This window comes from Entelurus aequoreus, linkage group LG01 (assembly GCF_033978785.1).
Source record: "Entelurus aequoreus isolate RoL-2023_Sb linkage group LG01, RoL_Eaeq_v1.1, whole genome shotgun sequence".
Lineage (NCBI taxonomy): Eukaryota > Metazoa > Chordata > Actinopteri > Syngnathiformes > Syngnathidae > Entelurus > Entelurus aequoreus.
In genome coordinates, this window is record NC_084731.1 from 58,989,189 (window position 1) to 59,009,960 (window position 20,772).

The 20,772-nt window shown below is 40.0% G+C and overlaps 1 protein-coding gene across 2 annotated transcripts in view; it reads left to right on the forward strand.

The window, feature by feature from the left end:
* Positions 1-20,525, forward strand: part of LOC133655056 (leucine-rich repeat neuronal protein 2-like) — a 21,528-nt gene extending 1,003 nt beyond the window's left edge. For both annotated transcript variants that reach the window (XM_062054965.1, XM_062054973.1), the window contains exon 3: positions 17,403-20,525. In XM_062054965.1, coding sequence (XP_061910949.1) covers positions 17,713-20,025 — 2,313 coding nt within the window. In that variant the 5' untranslated portion in view covers positions 17,403-17,712 and the 3' untranslated portion in view covers positions 20,026-20,525. The remainder of the gene's footprint in view (positions 1-17,402) is intronic.
* Positions 20,526-20,772: the final 247 nt, after the last annotated feature.

The following is a 20,772-nucleotide window of genomic DNA, read 5'->3' on the forward strand; positions in this document are numbered from 1 at the left end:
ACCAAACTATCATCTTCAACCCAACTGTCAAATTCAACCAAACTGTCATCTTCAACCTAACGGTCATCTTCAACCAAACGGTCACCTTCAACCAAACTGTCATCTTCAACCAAACTGTCATCTCAACCAAACGGTCACCTTCAACCAAACTGTCATCTTCAACCAAACTGTCATCTCAACCAAACGGTCATCTTCAACCAAACTGTCATCTTCAACCAAACTGTCATCTTCAACCTAGCGGTCATCTTCAACCAAACGGTCACCTTCAACCAAACGGTCATCTTCAACCAAACGGTCATCTTCAACCAAAATGTCATCTTCAACCTAGCGGTCATCTTCAACCAAATTGTCATCTTCAACCAAACTGTCATCTTCAACCTAGCGGTCGTCTTCAACCAAACGGTCATCTTCAACCAAACTTTCATCTACAACGAAACTGTCATCTTCAACCTAGCGGTCATCTTCAACCAAACGGTCATCTTCAACCAAACTGTCATCTTCAACCAAACTGTCATCTCAACCAAACTGTCATCTTCATCCAAACGGTCACCTTCAACCAAACGGTCATCTTCAACCAAACTGTCATCTTCAACCAAACTGTCATCTTCAACCCAGCGGTCATCTTCAACCAAACGGTCACCTTCAACCAAACGGTCACCTTCAACCAAACGGCCATCTTCAACCAAACTGTCATCTTCAACCAAACGGTCATCTTCAACCAAACTGTCATCTTCAACCAAAGTGTCATCTCAACCAAACTGTCATCTTCAACCAAACGGTCACCTTCAACCAAACGGTCATCTTCAACCAAACTGTCTTCTTCAACCTAGCGGTCATCTTTAACCAAACGGTCATCTTCAACCAAAATGTCATCTTCAACCAAACTGTCATCTTCAACCAAACTGTCATCTTCAACCTAGCGGTCATCTTCAACCAAACGGTCACCTTCAACCAAACGGTCATCTTCAACCAAACGGTCATCTTCAACCAAAATGTCATCTTCAACCTAGCGGTCATCTTCAACCTAGCGGTCATCTTCAACCAAATTGTCATCTTCAACCAAACTGTCATCTTCAACCTAGCGGTCATCTTCAACCAAACGGTCATCTTCAACCAAACTGTCATCTTCAACCAAACTGTCATCTTCAACCTAGCGGTCATCTTCAACCAAACGGTCACCTTCAACCAAACGGTCATCTTCAACCAAACGGTCATCTTCAACCAAAATGTCATCTTCAACCTAGCGGTCATCTTCAACCAAATTGTCATCTTCAACCAAACTGTCATCTTCAACCTAGCGGTCGTCTTCAACCAAACGGTCATCTTCAACCAAACTTTCATCTACAACGAAACTGTCATCTTCAACCTAGCGGTCATCTTCAACCAAACGGTCATCTTCAACCAAACTGTCATCTTCAACCAAACTGTCATCTCAACCAAACTGTCATCTTCATCCAAACGGTCACCTTCAACCAAACGGTCATCTTCAACCAAACTGTCATCTTCAACCAAACTGTCATCTTCAACCCAGCGGTCATCTTCAACCAAACGGTCACCTTCAACCAAACGGTCACCTTCAACCAAACGGCCATCTTCAACCAAACTGTCATCTTCAACCAAACGGTCATCTTCAACCAAACTGTCATCTTCAACCAAAGTGTCATCTCAACCAAACTGTCATCTTCAACCAAACGGTCACCTTCAACCAAACGGTCATCTTCAACCAAACTGTCTTCTTCAACCTAGCGGTCATCTTTAACCAAACGGTCATCTTCAACCAAAATGTCATCTTCAACCAAACTGTCATCTTCAACCAAACTGTCATCTTCAACCTAGCGGTCATCTTCAACCAAACGGTCACCTTCAACCAAACGGTCATCTTCAACCAAACGGTCATCTTCAACCAAAATGTCATCTTCAACCTAGCGGTCATCTTCAACCTAGCGGTCATCTTCAACCAAATTGTCATCTTCAACCAAACTGTCATCTTCAACCTAGCGGTCATCTTCAACCAAACGGTCATCTTCAACCAAACTGTCATCTTCAACCAAACTGTCATCTCAACCAAACTGTCATCTTCATCCAAACGGTCACCTTCAACCAAACGGTCATCTTCAACCAAACTGTCATCTTCAACCAAACTGTCATCTTCAACCCAGCGGTCATCTTCAACCAAACGGTCACCTTCAACCAAACGGTCACCTTCAACCAAACGCCCATCTTCAACCAAACTGTCATCTTCAACCAAACGGTCATCTTCAACCAAACTGTCATCTTCAACCAAAGTGTCATCTCAACCAAACTGTCATCTTCAACCAAACGGTCATCTTCAACCAAACGGTCATCTTCAACCAAACTGTCTTCTTCAACCTAGCGGTCATCTTTAACCAAACGGTCATCTTCAACCAAAATGTCATCTTCAACCAAACTGTCATCTTCAACCAAACTGTCATCTCAACCAAACTGTCATCTTCAACCAAACGGTCACCTTCAACCAAACGGTCATCTTCAACCAGACTGTCATCTTCAACAAAATTGTCAACTTCAACCAAACTGTCATCTTCAACCAAACAGTCAATTTCAATCAAACTGTCATTTTCAACCAAACTGTCAACTTCAACCGAACTGTCATCTTCAACCAAATTGTCATCTTAAACCAAATTGTCATCTTCGACCAATCTGTCATCTTTAACCAAACTGTCAACTTCAACCAAATGTCATCTTCAACCAAACTGTCATCTTCAACCAAACTCTCAACTTCAACCAAACTTTCAACTTCAACCAAACTGTCAACTTCAACAAAACTGTCATCTTCAACCAAACTCTCAAATTCAACCAAACTGTCATCTACAACCAAACTGTCAACTTCAACCAAACCGTCATCTTCATTCAAACTGTCAACTTCAACCAAACTGTCATCTTCATTCAAACTGTCAACTTCAACCAAATGTCATCTTCAACCAAACAGTCATATTCAACCAAACTGTCATCTTCAACCAAACTCTCAAATTCAACCAAACTGTAATCTACAACCAAACTGTCAACTTCAACCAAACCGTCATCTTCATTCAAACTGTCAACTTCAACAAAACTGTCATCTTCATTCAAACTGTCAACTTCAACCAAATGTCATCTTCAACCAAACTGTCATCTTCAACCAAACTGTCAACTTCAACCAAACTCTCAACTTCAACCAAACTTTCAACTTCAACCAAACTGTCAACTTCAACAAAACTGTCATCTTCAACCAAACTCTCAAATTCAACCAAACTGTCATCTACAACCAAACTGTCAACTTCAACCAAACCGTCATCTTCATTCAAACTGTCAACTTCAACAAAACTGTCATCTTCATTCAAACTGTCAACTTCAACCAAATGTCATCTTCAACCAAACTGTCATCTTCAACCAAACTGTCAACTTCAACCAAACTGTCAACTTCAACCAAACTGTCATCTTCAACCAAACTCTCAAATGCAACCAAACTGTCATCTTCAACCAAACCGTCAACTTCAACCAAACCGTCATCATCATTCAAACTGTCAATTTCAACCAAACTGTCATCTTCATTCAAACTGTCAACTTCAACCAAATGTCATCTTCAACCAAACTGTCATCTTCATTCAAACTGTCAACTTCAACCAAAATGTCATCTTCAACCAAACTCTCAAATTCGACCAAACTGTCATCTTCAACCAAACTGTCAACTTCAACCAAACCGTCATCTTCATTCAAACTGTCAACTTCAACCAAACTGTCATCTTCATTCAAACTGTCATCTTCAACCAAACTGTCATCTTCAACCAAACTGTCAACTTCAACCAAACTGTCAACTTCAACCAAACTGTCATCTTCATCTAAATTGTCATCTTCAACCAAAATGTGAACTTCAACCAAACTGTCACCTTCACCCAAACAGTCGAGTTTCAACTAACCTGTCATCTTCAACCAAACTGTCACCTTCAACCAAAAAGTCAATTTTCAACTACACTGTCATCTTCAACCAGACTGTCATCTTCAACAAAACTGTCAACTTCAACCAAACTGTCATCTTCAACCGAACTGTAACCTTCAACCAAACTGTCATCTTCAACCAAACTGTCATCTTCAACCAAACTGTCAACTTCAACCAAACAGTCAATTTCAATCAAACTGTCATTTTCAACCAAACTGTCACCTTCAACCAAACTGTCATCTTCAACCAAACTGTCATCTTCAACTAAACGGTCATCTTCAACCAAACGGTCATCTTCAACCGAACTGTCATCTTCAACCAAATTGTCAACTTCAACCAAACTGTCAACTTCAACCAAACAGTCAATTTCAATCAAACTGTCATTTTCAACCAAACTGTCACCTTCAACCAAACTGTCATCTTCAACCAAACTGTCATCTTCAACTAAACGGTCATCTTCAACCAAACGGTCATCTTCAACCGAACTGTCATCTTCAACCAAATTGTCATCATAAACCAAATTGTCATCTTCGACCAATCTGTCATCTTTAACCAAACTGTCAACTTCAACCAAATGTCATCTTCAACCAAACTCTCAACTTCAACCAAACTGTCAACTTCAACCAAACTGTCAACTTCAACCAAACTGTCATCTTCAACCAAACTCTCAAATTCAACCAAACTGTCAACTTCAACCAAACTGTCAACTTCAACCAAACTGTCATCTTCATCTAAACTGTCATCTTCAACCAAACTGTGAACTTCAACCAAACTGTCACCTTCACCCAAACAGTCAAGTTTCAACTAACCTGTCATCTTCAACCAAACTGTCACCTTCAACCAAAAAGTCAATTTTCAACTACACTGTCATCTTCAACCAGACTGTCATCTTCAACAAAACTGTCAACTTCAACCAAACTGTCAACTTCAACCAAACAGTCAATTTCAATCAAACTGTCATTTTCAACCAAACTGTCACCTTCAACCAAACCGTCATCTTCAACCAAACTGTCATCTTCAACTAAACGGTCATCTTCAACCAAACGGTCATCTTCAACCGAACTGTCATCTTCAACCAAATTGTCATCATAAACCAAATTGTCATCTTCGACCAATCTGTCATCTTTAACCAAACTGTCAACTTCAACCAAATGTCATCTTCAACCAAACTGTCATCTTCAACCAAACTCTCAACTTCAACCAAACTGTCAACTTCAACCAAACTGTCATCTTCAACCAAACTCTCAAATTCAACCAAACTGTCATCTTCAACCAAACTGTCAACTTCAACCAAACCGTCATCTTCATTCAAACTGTCAACTTCAACCAAACTGTCATCTTCATTCAAACTGTCAACTTCAACCAAATGTCATCTTCAACCAAACTGTCATCTTCAACCAATCTGTCATCTTCAACCAATCCCTCAAATTCAACCAAACTGTAATCTACAACCAAACTGTCAACTTCAACCAAACCATCATCTTCATTCAAACTGTCAACTTCAACCAAATGTCATCTTCAACCAAACTGTCATCTTCATTCAAACTGTCAACTTCAACCAAATGTCATCTTCAACCAAACTGTCAACTTCAACCAAACTGTCATCTTCAACCAAACTCTCAAATTCAACCAAACTGTCATCTTCAACCAAACCGTCAACTTCAACCAAACCGTTATCTTCATTCAAACTGTCAACTTCAACCAAACTGTCATCTTCATTCAAACTGTCAACTTCAACTAAATGTCATCTTCAACCAAACTGTCATCTTCAACCAAACTGTCAACTTCAACCAAACTGTCAACTTCAAACAAACTTTCATCTTCAACCAAACTCTCAAATTCAACCAAACTGTCATCTTCAACCAAACCGTCAACTTCAACCAAACCGTCATCTTCATTCAAACTGTCATCTTCAACCAATGTCATCTTCAACCAAACTGTCATCTTCAACCAAACTGTCAACTTCAACCAAACTGTCATCTTCCTTCAAACTGTCAACTTCAACCAAATGTCATTTTCAATCAAACTGTCATCTTCAACCAAACCGTCAACTTCAGCCAAACCGTCATCTTCATTCAAACTGTCAACTTCAACCAAACCGTCATCTTCATTCAAACTGTCAACTTCAACCAAATGTCATCTTCAACCAAACTGTCATCTTCAACCAAACTGTCAACTTCAACCAAACTGTCATCTTCATTCAAACAGTCAACTTCAACCAAACTGTCATCTTCAACCAAACTTTCATCTCAACTAAACGGTAATCTTCAACCAAACTGTTAACTTCAAGCAAACTGTCAACTTCAACCAAACTGTCAACTTCAACTAAACGGTAATCTTCAACCAAACTGTCATCTTCAACCAAACTCTCAAATTCAACCAAACTGTCATCTACAACCAAACTGTCAACTTCAACCAAACCGTCATCTTCATTCAAACTGTCAACTTCAACCAAACTGTCATCTTCATTCAAACTGTCAACCCCAACCAAATGTCATCTTCAACCAAACTGTCAATTTCAACCAAACTGTCAACTTCAACCAAACTGTCATCTTCAACCAAACTCTCAAATTTAACCAAACTGTCATCTTCAACCAAACCGTTAACTTCAACCAAACCATCATCTTCAACCAAACTGTCATCTTCAACCAAACTCTCAAATTCAACCAAACTGTCATCTTCAACCAAACTGTCAACTTCAACCAAACCGTCATCTTCATTCAAACTGTCAACTTCAACCAAACTGTCATCTTCATTCAAACTGTCAACTTCAACCAAATGTCATCTTCAACCAAACTGTCATCTTCAACCAATCTGTCATCTTCAACCAATCCCTCAAATTCAACCAAACTGTAATCTACAACCAAACTGTCAACTTCAACCAAACCGTCATCTTCATTCAAACTGTCAACTTCAACCAAACTGTCATCTTCATTCAAACTGTCAACTTCAACCAAATGTCATCTTCAACCAAACTGTCAACTTCAACCAAACTGTCATCTTCAACCAAACTCTCAAATTCAACCAAACTGTCATCTTCAACCAAACCGTCAACTTCAACCAAACCGTTATCTTCATTCAAACTGTCAACTTCAACCAAACTGTCATCTTCATTCAAACTGTCAACTTCAACTAAATGTCATCTTCAACCAAACTGTCATCTTCAACCAAACTGTCAACTTCAACCAAACTGTCAACTTCAAACAAACTTTCATCTTCAACCAAACTCTCAAATTCAACAAAACTGTCATCTTCAACCAAACCGTCAACTTCAACCAAACCGTCATCTTCATTCAAACTGTCATCTTCAACCAAACTGTCATCTTCAACCAAACTGTCAACTTCAACCAAACTGTCATCTTCCTTCAAACTGTCAACTTCAACCAAATGTCATCTTCAATCAAACTGTCATCTTCAACCAAACCGTCAACTCCAGCCAAACCGTCATCTTCATTCAAACTGTCAACTTCAACCAAACCGTCATCTTCATTCAAACTGTCAACTTCAACCAAATGTCATCTTCAACCAAACTGTCATCTTCAACCAAACTGTCAACTTCAACCAAACTGTCATCTTCATTCAAACTGTCAACTTCAACCAAACTGTCATCTTCAACCAAACTTTCATCTCAACTAAACGGTAATCTTCAACCAAACTGTTAACTTCAAGCAAACTGTCAACTTCAACCAAACTGTCAACTTCAACCAAACCGTCATCTTCATTCAAACTGTCATCTACAACCAAACTGTCAACTTCAACCAAACCGTCATCTTCATTCAAACTGTCAACTTCAACCAAACTGTCATCTTCATTCAAACTGTCAACCCCAACCAAATGTCATCTTCAACCAAACTGTCAATTTCAACCAAACTGTCAACTTCAACCAAACTGTCATCTTCAACCAAACTCTCAAATTTAACCAAACTGTCATCTTCAACCAAACCGTTAACTTCAACCAAACCGTCATCTTCATTCAAACTGTCATTTTCAACCAAACTGTCATCTTCAACCAAACTGTCATCTTCAACCAAACTGTGAACTTCAACCAATCTGTCACCTTCACCCAAACAGTCAAGTTTCAACTAACCTGTCATCTTCAACCAAACTGTAACCTTCAACCAAACCGTCATCTTCAACTAAATTGTCAACTTCAACCAAACGGTCAACTCCAACTAAATTTTCAACCTAAAACTAAACTGTCATCTTCAACCAAACTGTCAACTTCAACTAAATTTTCAACTTCAACCAAACTGTCATCTTCAACCAAACTGTCAACTTCAACTAAATTTTCAACTTCAACCAAACAGTCATCTTCAACCACAGTCATCTTCAACCAAACTGTCATCTTCAACTAAATAGTCAACTTCAACCAAACTGTCATCTGCAACCAAACTGTCAACTTCAACCAAACTGTCATCTGCAACCAAACTGTCAACTTCAACCAAACTGTCATCTTCAACCAAACTGTCAACTTCAACTAAATTTTCAACTTCAACCAAACTGTCAACTTCAACCAAACTGTCATCTTCAACCAAACTGTCAACTTCAACTAAAATTTCAACTTCAACCAAACTGTCAACTTCAACCAAACTGCCATCTTCAACCAAACTGTCAACTCCAACTAAATTTTCAACTTTAACTAAACGGTCATCTTCAACCAAACCGTCATCTTCAACCAAACTGTCAACTTCAATCAAACGGTCATCTTCAACCAAACCATCATCTTCAACCAAACTGTCATCTTCAACCAAACTGTCATCTTCAACCAAACTGTCAACTTCAACTAAATTTTCAACTTCAACCAAACTGTCATCTTCAACCAAACTGTCAACTTCAACTAAATTTTCAACTTCAACCAAACGGTCATCTTCAACCAAACTGTCAACTTCAACCAAACGGTCATCTTCAACCATACCGTCATCTTCAACCAAACTGTCAACTTCAACCAAACGGTCATCTTCAACCAAACCGTCATCTTCAACCAAACTGTCAACTTCAACCAAACGGTCATCTTCAACCAAACTGTAACCTTCAACCAAACTGTCATCTTCAACCAAACTGTCAACTTCAACCAAACTGTCATCTTCAACCAAACTGTCATCTTCAACCAAACTGTCATCTTCAACTAAATTGTCAACTTCAACCAAACTGTCATCTGCAACCAAACTGTCAACTTCAACCAAACTGTCATCTTCCTTCAAACTGTCAACTTCAACCAAACGGTCATCTTCAACCAAACCGTCATCTTCAACCAAACTGTCAACTTCAACCAAACGGTCATCTTCAACCAAACTGTAACCTTCAACCAAATGTCATCTTCAACCAAACTGTCATCTTCAACCAAACCGTCAACTTCAGCCAAACCGTCATCTTCATTCAAACTGTCAACTTCAACCAAACCGTCATCTTCATTCAAACTGTCAACTTCAACCAAATGTCATCTTCAACCAAACTGTCATCTTCAACCAAACTGTCAACTTCAACCAAACTGTCATCTTCAACCAAACTTTCATCTCAACTAAACGGTAATCTTCAACCAAACTGTTAACTTCAAGCAAACTGTCAACTTCAACTAAACGGTAATCTTCAACCAAACTGTCATCTTCAACCAAACTCTCAAATTCAACCAAACTGTCATCTACAACCAAACCGTCAACTTCAACCAAACCGTCATCTTCATTCAAACTGTCAACTTCAACCAAACTGTCATCTTCATTCAAACTGTCAACCCCAACCAAATGTCATCTTCAACCAAACTGTCAATTTCAACCAAACTGTCAACTTCAACCAAACTGTCGTCTTCAACCATACCGTCATCTTCAACCAAACTGTCAACTTCAACCAAACGGTCATCTTCAACCAAACCGTCATCTTCAACCAAACTGTCAACTTCAACCAAACGGTCATCTTCAACCAAACTGTAACCTTCAACCAAACTGTCATCTTCAACCAAACTGTCATCTTCAACCAAACTGTCATCTTCAACCAAACTGTCATCTTCAACTAAATTGTCAACTTCAACCAAACTGTCATCTGCAACCAAACTGTCATCTTCAACTAAATTGTCAACTTCAACCAAACTGTCATCTGCAACCAAACTGTCATCTTCAACTAAATTGTCAACTTCAACCAAACTGTCATCTTCAACTAAATTGTCAACTTCAACCAAACTGTCATCTGCAACCAAACTGTCATCTTCAACTAAATTGTCAACTTCAACCAAACTGTCATCTGCAACCAAACTGTCAACTTCAACCAAACTGTCATCTTCCTTCAAACTGTCAACTTCAACCAAATGTCATCTTCAACCAAACTGTCATCTTCAACCAAACCGTCAACTTCAGCCAAACCGTCATCTTCATTCAAACTGTCAACTTCAACCAAACCGTCATCTTCATTCAAACTGTCAACTTCAACCAAATGTCATCTTCAACCAAACTGTCATCTTCAACCAAACTGTCAACTTCAACCAAACTGTCATCTTCATTCAAACTGTCAACTTCAACCAAACTGTCATCTTCAACCAAACTTTCATCTCAACTAAACGGTAATCTTCAACCAAACTGTTAACTTCAAGCAAACTGTCAACTTCAACCAAACTGTCAACTTCAACTAAACGGTAATCTTCAACCAAACTGTCATCTTCAACCAAACTCTCAAATTCAACCAAACTGTCATCTACAACCAAACTGTCAACTTCAACCAAACTGTCATCTTCATTCAAACTGTCAACTTCAACCAAACTGTCATCTTCATTCAAACTGTCAACCCCAACCAAATGTCATCTTCAACCAAACTGTCAATTTCAACCAAACTGTCAACTTCAACCAAACTGTCATCTTCAACCAAACTCTCAAATTTAACCAAACTGTCATCTTCAACCAAACCGTTAACTTCAACCAAACCGTCATCTTCATTCAAACTGTCATTTTCAACCAAACTGTCATCTTCAACCAAACTGTCATCTTCATCCAAACTGTCATCTTCAACCAAACTGTGAACTTCAACCAATCTGTCACCTTCACCCAAACAGTCAAGTTTCAACTAACCTGTCATCTTCAACCAAACTGTAACCTTCAACCAAACTGTCATCTTCAACCAAACTGTCAACTTCAACCAAACTGTCATCTTCAACTAAATTGTCAACTTCAACCAAACTGTCAACTTCAACCAATCTGTCATCTTCAACCAAACGGTCAACTCCAACTAAATTTTCAACCTAAAACTAAACTGTCATCTTCAACCAAACTGTCAACTTCAACTAAATTTTCAACTTCAACCAAACTGTCATCTTCAACCAAACTGTCAACTTCAACTACATTTTCAACTTCAACCAAACTGTCATCTTCAACCAAACTGTCATCTTCAACCAAACTGTCATCTTCAACTAAATAGTCAACTTCAACCAAACTGTCATCTGCAACCAAACTGTCAACTTCAACCAAACTGTCATCTTCAACCAAACTGTCAACTTCAACTAAATTTTCAACTTCAACCAAACTGTCAACTTCAACCAAACTGTCATCTTCAACCAAACTGTCAACTTCAACTAAAATTTCAACTTCAACCAAACTGTCAACTTCAATCAAACGGTCATCTTCAACCAAACTGTCAACTCCAACTAAATTTTCAACTTTAACTAAACGGTCATCTTCAACCAAACCGTCATCTTCAACCAAACTGTCAACTTCAATCAAACGGTCATCTTCAACCAAACCATCATCTTCAACCAAACTGTCATCTTCAACCAAACTGTCATCTTCAACCAAACTGTCAACTTCAACTAAATTTTCAACTTCAACCAAACTGTCATCTTCAACCAAACTGTCAACTTCAACTAAATTTTCAACTTCAACCAAACGGTCATCTTCAACCAAACTGTCAACTTCAACCAAACGGTCATCTTCAACCAAACTGTAACCTTCAACCAAACTGTCATCTTCAACCAAACTGTCAACTTCAACCAAACGGTCATCTTCAACCGAACTGTCAACTTCAACCAAACTGTCATCTTCAACTAAATTGTCAACTTCAACCAATCTGTCATCTTCAACCAAACGGTCAACTCCAACTAAATTTTCAACCTAAAACTAAACTGTCATCTTCAACCAAACTGTCAACTTCAACCAAACGGTCATCTTCAACCGAACTGTCAACTTCAACCAAACTGTCATCTTCAACTAAACTGTCAACTTCAACCAATCTGTCATCTTCAACCAAACGGTCAACTCCAACTAAATTTTCAACCTAAAACTAAACTGTCATCTTCAACCAAACTGTCAACTTCAACTAAATTTTCAACTTCAACCAAACTGTCATCTTCAACCAAACTGTCAACTTCAACTACATTTTCAACTTCAACCAAACTGTCATCTTCAACCAAACTGTCATCTTCAACCAAACTGTCATCTTCAACCAAACTGTCATCTTCAACTAAATAGTCAACTTCAACCAAACTGTCATCTGCAACCAAACTGTCAACTTCAACCAAACTGTCATCTGCAACCAAACTGTCAACTTCAACCAAACTGTCATCTTCAACCAAACTGTCAACTTCAACTAAATTTTCAACTTCAACCAAACTGTCAACTTCAACCAAACTGTCATCTTCAACCAAACTGTCAACTTCAACTAAAATTTCAACTTCAACCAAACTGTCAACTTCAATCAAACGGTCATCTTCAACCAAACTGTCAACTCCAACTAAATTTTCAACTTTAACTAAACGGTCATCTTCAACCAAACCGTCATCTTCAACCAAACTGTCAACTTCAATCAAACGGTCATCTTCAACCAAACCATCATCTTCAACCAAACTGTCATCTTCAACCAAACTGTCATCTTCAACCAAACTGTCAACTTCAACTAAATTTTCAACTTCAACCAAACTGTCATCTTCAACCAAACTGTCAACTTCAACTAAATTTTCAACTTTAACTAAACGGTCATCTTCAACCAAACCGTCATCTTCAACCAAACCGTCATCTTCAACCAAACTGTCAACTTCAACCAAACGGTCATCTTCAACCAAACTGTAACCTTCAACCAAACTGTCATCTTCAACCAAACTGTCAACTTCAACCAAACGGTCATCTTCAACCGAACTGTAACCTTCAACCAAACTGTCATCTTCAACCAAACTGTCATCTTCAACTAAATTGTCAACCTCAACCAAACTGTCATCTTCAACCAAACTGTCATCTTCAACTAAATTGTCAACTTCAACCAAACTGTCATCTGCAACCAAATGGTCCAGTCCACAATCGGTGTGTCCCAGCAGAGGATGAACGTCCACTTATTTAAATGATTACCAAAGATTTCACATAACGTTTTTTCATTTTCAAAACCAATACAATATAGACTTAACCTTTAAAGTCCCCCCTCAAGTTTGGTGCTGAAGGGTCTCAGTCATAAATTGTTTTAAAGTGAGTCATGTCATTATATTTTCTTTTTTAATCACTTATGTCTCTAGATCAATTTCACATCGATCAGTCAATATAAATGTTTATTTTATTTATGTGTTTATGTGTTATGTCCTTTTTACTGAAGAAAAAACCTTTTTCACCCAAACAAATTTGAAATCGTAATATTTGATATTGGTAATTAGTAATTGGAGCCTTAATTAGGTCTATAAATCATAACAACATTGATTTTGATTCATTATTTTTTGAGCAATGACAGTTTTTTTTAAATCCCACTTAAAATTTGTAGGGACTCATATGGGTCCCATTCACCCAAAAGGGTCATACATTTTGGCTTATTTTTGTACTCTCAATGTCAATCATTCATAACAACACTGATTTTTATTTTTTATTTTTTGAGCAATGACAGTTTTTTTTAAAATCCCAGTAAAATGTTTAGGGACCTTAAAAGTGTTAAAAATAAGTCACTTATTTTTGTACTTTCAATGCTTAAAGGTCTACTGAAACCCACTACTACCGACCACGCAGTCTGATAGTTTATATATCAATGATGAAATCTTAACATTGCAACACATGCCAATACGGCCGGGTTAGCTTACTAAAGTGCAATTTTAAATTTTGCGCGTAATATCCTGTTGAAAACAGACTAATAGAGTATATATATGTCTTGTGTTTATTTACTGTTGTAGTCATTCCCAGCTGAATATCAGGTCCCACCCGCCTCTCACAGCATCTTCCCTATCTGAATCGCTTCCACTCCCCACTAGTCCTTCACGTGCACTTTCCTCATCCACAAATCTTTCATCCTCCCTCAAATTAATGGGGAAATCGTCGCTTTCTCGGTCCGAATCGCTCTCACTTCTGGCCGCCATCACTGTAAACAATAGGGAACTTTGCGGAAATGTTCAACTGACTACGTCACGCTACTTCCGGTAGGGGCAAGGCTTTATTTTGTCAGATACCAAAGGTTGCGATCTTTATCGTTGTTGTTCTCTACTAAATCCTTTTAGCAAAAATATGGCAATATCGCGAAATGATCAAGTATGACAAATAGAATAGATCTGCTATCCCCGTTTAAATAAAAAAAAATCATTTCAGTAGGCCTTTAAAGGGTTAGTAATTCATAACAACAAAAATGTTGATTCATTATTATTTTTCGAGTGATGACAGCTTTAAAGATTAAAAAAAACAAAAAAAAACAGCCTGCATGGCAGCTTTGTGTTATTAGAGTCAACTTTGCAAATTGTTCTTGTTACATTTCACCTGTTTGCTCTTTTAATCGCCAGCTTCTTCCTCAGCTCTTCTTTACAACTCCACATTCAAAAGTACGGAGCCCCTAAAGGGACATGGGGATTTTTTTTAGACATGTATTTATATATATATATATATATATATATATATATATATATATATATATATATATATATATATATATATATATATATATATACATATATATATATGTATATATACATATACATTTATATATATACATATATATATACATATATATATATGTATGTATATACAGTATACATATATACACACAAACACTCAATTTGACACACAAAATAACTAATATTTTTAAGAACAAGTTACAGTAATATATAATACATATATGTGTGTATATATACATGCTTATACATAATATATATATATATATATATATATATATATATATTATATTACATTATATATACACATATAAATTATATGGGTAGATATTTGCTCCAAAAAGGGTATTTTACAAGTAAACAGTACAGTAGGTAGTTGGTGTTGATATATGTAATGCTCATAAGGTTATTCTAGTCAAATGCGCGAGTGTAAATATGTGATGTGTAAATATCAAAATATTAGGTCGAATCACTTTTTGTCAGGCAATATTACATTTAATGACAATTTTACATAAATGAATACATCCAAACACGTTGTACATATTTATTATGTGCAGGAAGAAATAACAGTTACAATTGTGAGTGTATCTTCCAAACAAGAAAGAAGTTATATCACATCAACATCAGATTAACATGCAGGCACACACCGCTTCGCAGCAGGTCTGCAAGCCACGCCCAACCCCCACAACCACAGAAGAGGAAAACTGTCCTTTTCCGGGCACGATAAAGTCTTAAATAATGTCAAACACGTAGCGTTACAATAACCAGGAAGATAAAGTGTTTGTCTCACACCTAGTAATCAGGCATTCACATTTTGCCACAACACACATGGGGGAAAGTCCTAGTTGGAAATACAGCCAAATTAACTCCTAAACTGCCATTTTAACACACACCTCAAACCACGCGCACGCATCCAATGTTTTCTCGTGCGCACCAGAAAGTTTCTCGTGCGCACAAGATACATGTCTGAAAAAAAAAATTCCCCATGTCCCTTTAGGGGCTCCGTACAAAAGTGTAATTAATCTGAAATAAAAAAAATAAAAAATCGTTCAACAACACTTGAAAAAAAGGGAAGGAGCAGTCAATTGACAAATAGAGTAACATTAATGAGAATAAATGAGTTAATAAACACATTAAGTCATTGGTCCCCAACCACCGGGCCGTGGCCCGGTACCGGTCCGCGGACCGATTGGTACAGGGCCGCACAAGAAATAAAAAATAAAAATAAAAATATTTTATTTTTATTTTTTATTAAATCATCATAAAAAACACAATATATACATTATATATCAATATAGATCAATACAGTCTGCAGGGATACCGTTCGTAAGCACACATGATTGTATTTCTTTATGAAAAAAAACAAAAAAACAAAACTGTAAATAGATTTAGTTTGAATATATTAATTATTAGATCATCTGTGATGTAATTGTTTGCAAAAAAAAAAAAGTGTGATAATATCAAGTTATTCAGCAATAACTATATTATGACCTTGTCTTATTCCCTAGTGGGCTGGACTGGTAAAATCATGGCACGATAACCTAAAAATAAAGACAAATTTGATTTTTTTTGTCAGAAGATGAAAAGAATAACAAAATCAAATGACAGGATGTTATTAATATAATTTTCCTCAACTGATGTACTAACATCATGTGGTTTATTCCGTACATACTGTATGTAGCATCATCGTCAACAAAACCTGTCAATTTGGACTCATTTCATGAATCACGTGAAGTTAGAAGGGGATACGTATTATTTCAGCATATTTATGTGCACCCAGAAAATGTGTCCCCACTCATAATTACAATATGAAACATTTTATTTTAGTCTAAATGTCCCAGGTTACATTAGCAACAACATATTTTGACGATCCACATTTTGTATGGTATCACTAATAAGTACGTATGTCGTGTCCAAACACGCACATAGCTCTGCCCCCTCTGAAGTAATGTGCGCTACAGAATTGCTATTGCAACATCCGGTGGACACATTTAGAACAGCAGTTTCTTTCGTTAAAAACATTTGATACTTAGCAAACTCATCTCAGGGCCTGTTTGGCGGGCCTGATCCGGGTCGCGGACCGTACGTTTGACAACCCTTGGATAACTTCCCTGCGTCGCAGCATTCACACAGACAGAAAATAGTAAGTGGAAATGTACAGAATGAGGAGAAAAAAACAGTAAGTTGTAGTTTTCAAGATGCAATCAAAGGATGAAATATGTCTCTCATAACTGGTAGAGCTGATCTCACCAAACCATGCACAGGTCGGACCACGAGAAATTACAAGCAAAAGGACACAAGCAAGGAGAGATTTGCTCCCATGGCAACATGGCACTAGCTAGCTCACAGTCGCCGTTCAGTACTCTGTATCCAGAGTCCAAACGGAAGTGTTCTTCAACACTCCGACTAAATGAAGGCAAATCTTAGCGTCCTGAAACTGAGTTATGACTTGTGAAGTTGTTGTTGTATCAGAGTCTGCGACGAAGCTTTGTGAGCGCTCACAAAGACCGTCTCCAAAGGAGCGCTGCATGAATGAGCTGCATGATTAGCTTCTGCTATTTCCATTCCTCCTATTCCCACTCTGACTCTCCTTTTCTTTCTCCCGGTGTGTGTGTGTGTGGGACCAAGCAGCGAGCTGAGCGCCAGGACTCCTCCGCCCGCCGCCAGGATGTGAGATTGATGGCGTGACAACAAAAAGAGCGTCATCATGCTCCACCGCCGCAGTCAGAGTTGTTCCTAAAAAGAGGCGGTGTTACGCAGCCCAGCTCCGTCGCAAGAGACAACACACGTTTTTTTTCCATAGATTGTTGTCGACATGATAACGCCTCTTTGTTTGGCTGAGGTGGCGACGTGTTTGAAGCACCTTCTAGAATCCGCGCACACACCCTGACATTTTCCGTATCGCTCGTCTCAAAGCCGCTCCCGTGAGCCTGCAAGGATTATGAGGCCAATGTTGATGCTCTCACAGTCACGGTGTCTCCTGTGTGTGTTTGTCGTGGTGTGCCTGCTCGGAGCGGTGGTGTCGCTACCTCAAGCTCTGCCATGGCACGTACCCTGTCCGGGAAGGTGTGTGTGTCACATCAAGCCGTGGTTCTCGCCTGACTCTGTGTACCATGAAGCTCCTACCGTGGACTGCAATGACCAGCTGCAGACGAGCCTACCGTGGCCGCTGCCACTGAACACACACACCTTGCACCTGCAGGGGAACAATCTGTCACAGCTGGACGTCGCAGCGCTGCACAGGCTCCCCAACCTCACAGACCTTGACCTTTCCCAGAATCACTTCAGCTGTGTCAGGGCCGTAACACGAAACCTGTCGCTGTCATCCCTGCTGTCTCTACACCTGGAGGAAAACCATCTCAACCACCTCCCAGAGGCCTCCTTCTCTTCACTGCCGGCTTTGCAGGAGCTTTTCCTCAGCCATAACGACTTGTGCTCTATTGCACCTGGAGCCTTCACCAGTCTGAACTCCCTGCTGCGTCTGCATATCAACAACAATAAGCTAACTACTGTCGATCCGAGGTGGTTTGGGGCTCTGCCGCACCTACAAGTTCTCATGCTTGGAGGAAACCCTGTTGAGACCCTGCCTGAGAAGGGCTTCTTGGCCTTGAAGTCCCTCCGTAGTCTTGTTCTTGGGGGTATGGGCTTAAGAGACCTTGCCGATAATGCTCTGGAAGGGTTGTGGGGTCTGGAGAGCCTATCCTTCTATGACAACCTTCTCACCAAGGTTCCTACTCAGGCTTTGCAGAGGGTTGAAGGACTGAAGTTTCTCGACCTTAACAAGAATCAAATCAAAGTGATCGAAACGGGAGACTTTAAAGACATGGCCCATCTGAAGGAGCTCGGTCTGAACAACATGGAGGAGCTGATGTCCATCGAGAGGGCGTCACTAGAGAATCTCCCGGAGCTCACCAAACTGGAAATCACCAACAACCCACGACTGTCCTTCATCCACCCGCAGGCTTTCTTCCAGCTGAGCAGGCTTGAGAGTCTCATGCTGAACTCCAACTCTCTCAGCGCTCTGCACCGTCACATCATGCTCTCTCTGCCCAGGCTCCAGGAGGTCAGCCTGCATTCCAACCCGCTCCGCTGTGACTGCCTCTTCCACTGGGCCGCACAGGTCGTTTCCCGCCCTCACAGGAATACGCCAGCAAAGAACGAGCAGCAAACATCTCGGGTGGTACGTTTCATTCAACCTCAGGCGACACTGTGCTTGGAACCTCCAGAACTGAAGGCTCGCAGAGTGAGAGACGTGTCCTCCAGGGAGATGTCTGCCTCTTGCCTCCCTTCAATCCCCAACACCTCCCTTCCCTCCAGTGTGGGCGTCAGAGAAGGAGGAAAGCTGCTTTTGCACTGTCGAGCTCTTGCAGATCCTCATCCTCAGCTTTATTGGGTCACTCCGTCAGGCTTGAGACTTGGACCTGCACCGGACAACATGTCGAAGGGATCAGCAGTTTCTTCCTCCACAGGATTCAACTCATCTGCCTCCAGCCGGGCTCAAGGTGATACCTCCTCCAAACGCTACATCCTACAACCTGAGGGAACGCTTGAGATCCCAAAAGTCGCCAGCCGAGAGGCCGGCTTGTACACTTGCATAGCTGAGAATTATCTGGGGGCGGATACACGCAGTGTTACTGTGACCGTCCACGGTAGGGTGAAGTCAGGAAAGAGGATGGCGGCTTCCAACCTGAAGGCTCGTTCATTAGTCAGAGCTAATTCCAAGATGGAAGTGGTGGAAGTCGGAGCTCACTTTTCTGTTTTGTCCTGGCAAAACAGGTGCAATTTCCCCTCCACCCGTTTATCCTGGCAAGCCATGAGCTCAGATGCACATGCTCCCGCCTACACCACACGCATCCTCGCAGGCACACGGAGCTTCAACCTGACCCACCTGCAGGCGGAGACATTCTACAGAGCGTGTTTACATCTGGGAAGCCGTGAGGGTGCCAAGACCGGCGGCAGCAGAAGCAGAGCGAGCGGGAAACCTCGGTGCGTCTCGTTCAGGACGAACAAGGCAGCGGAGCCTCGGGCAAGCCTGCAGCTCAGCCCAGAGGTGTCGTCTGCCGCAGCGACACTTCTGATGATCCTGGCGCTCATGCTGCTGCTGCTGGCCGGCCAGGGACGGGACAACGGGAAGCACAACCGTGCTCTTTTTCAGGAAATCCAAAGTCATAAGGCTGTGATCATCGTGCAGAAGACGGTAGGGAGCGACAGGAAACAGCCGAGCGAGAAAGTGTTGTTCCATCACGACTGCTGAGCTCACCTGGCAAACAAATCAAGAATCACAGTGGTGTGGGGAAGATTTGTTTTTATTTTATATCAAGTATGTACAGTACAATTGTGTATAATTACCAGCGGTCCTAAATAATTCTCCAACCCAAACCTCCGCACTCACATCAGTGAATAAATCAGAGGCTGCGGGTGCGAAAATCAAAAAGACCGGATTCCATCCAGGGACAAATGAAGAGGAGAGACACTCCGACATTCTGGGTGTTTGTTACATTTCCTGTCTATAATGTTTCACCGACTGAATCAAGATGTAACCGAGCAGATGAAAAAATGTCTATAGAAAAACGACTGCTTGTTATGGTCTTGTACGTCAAAGTGATCGATGCTTAGCACTCAATGTCTAGGACTGGATCATGCGCCACTCTCCGTGTTGCGATACAGGACTCCTCGCCAAACATCTTCTTTCAGCATTCAAGTCATATCCAAGTGATTGTGTCAAATTCTATTTTGACCTATTATGAAATAAATCTTTTTAATTTAACCGTGACTGTTCTCCTTTATTACCAGCATGATAAAGTTATGTCTATAATGTGCATACAGTGGAATCTCCACTTACCAACGCCTCTATTGCCACCTTTCGGTTTACAAACTTTTCCATCGGGCCAAATCTGCTTTTCTGTGTGCGAACCATGCCCGCTTGAAGCCAGCAGGGCAGTTATTTTGAATAAATCACTTCCTGCGCCCACTTTGAAGAGGCGGTGCTCCCTACGGCACA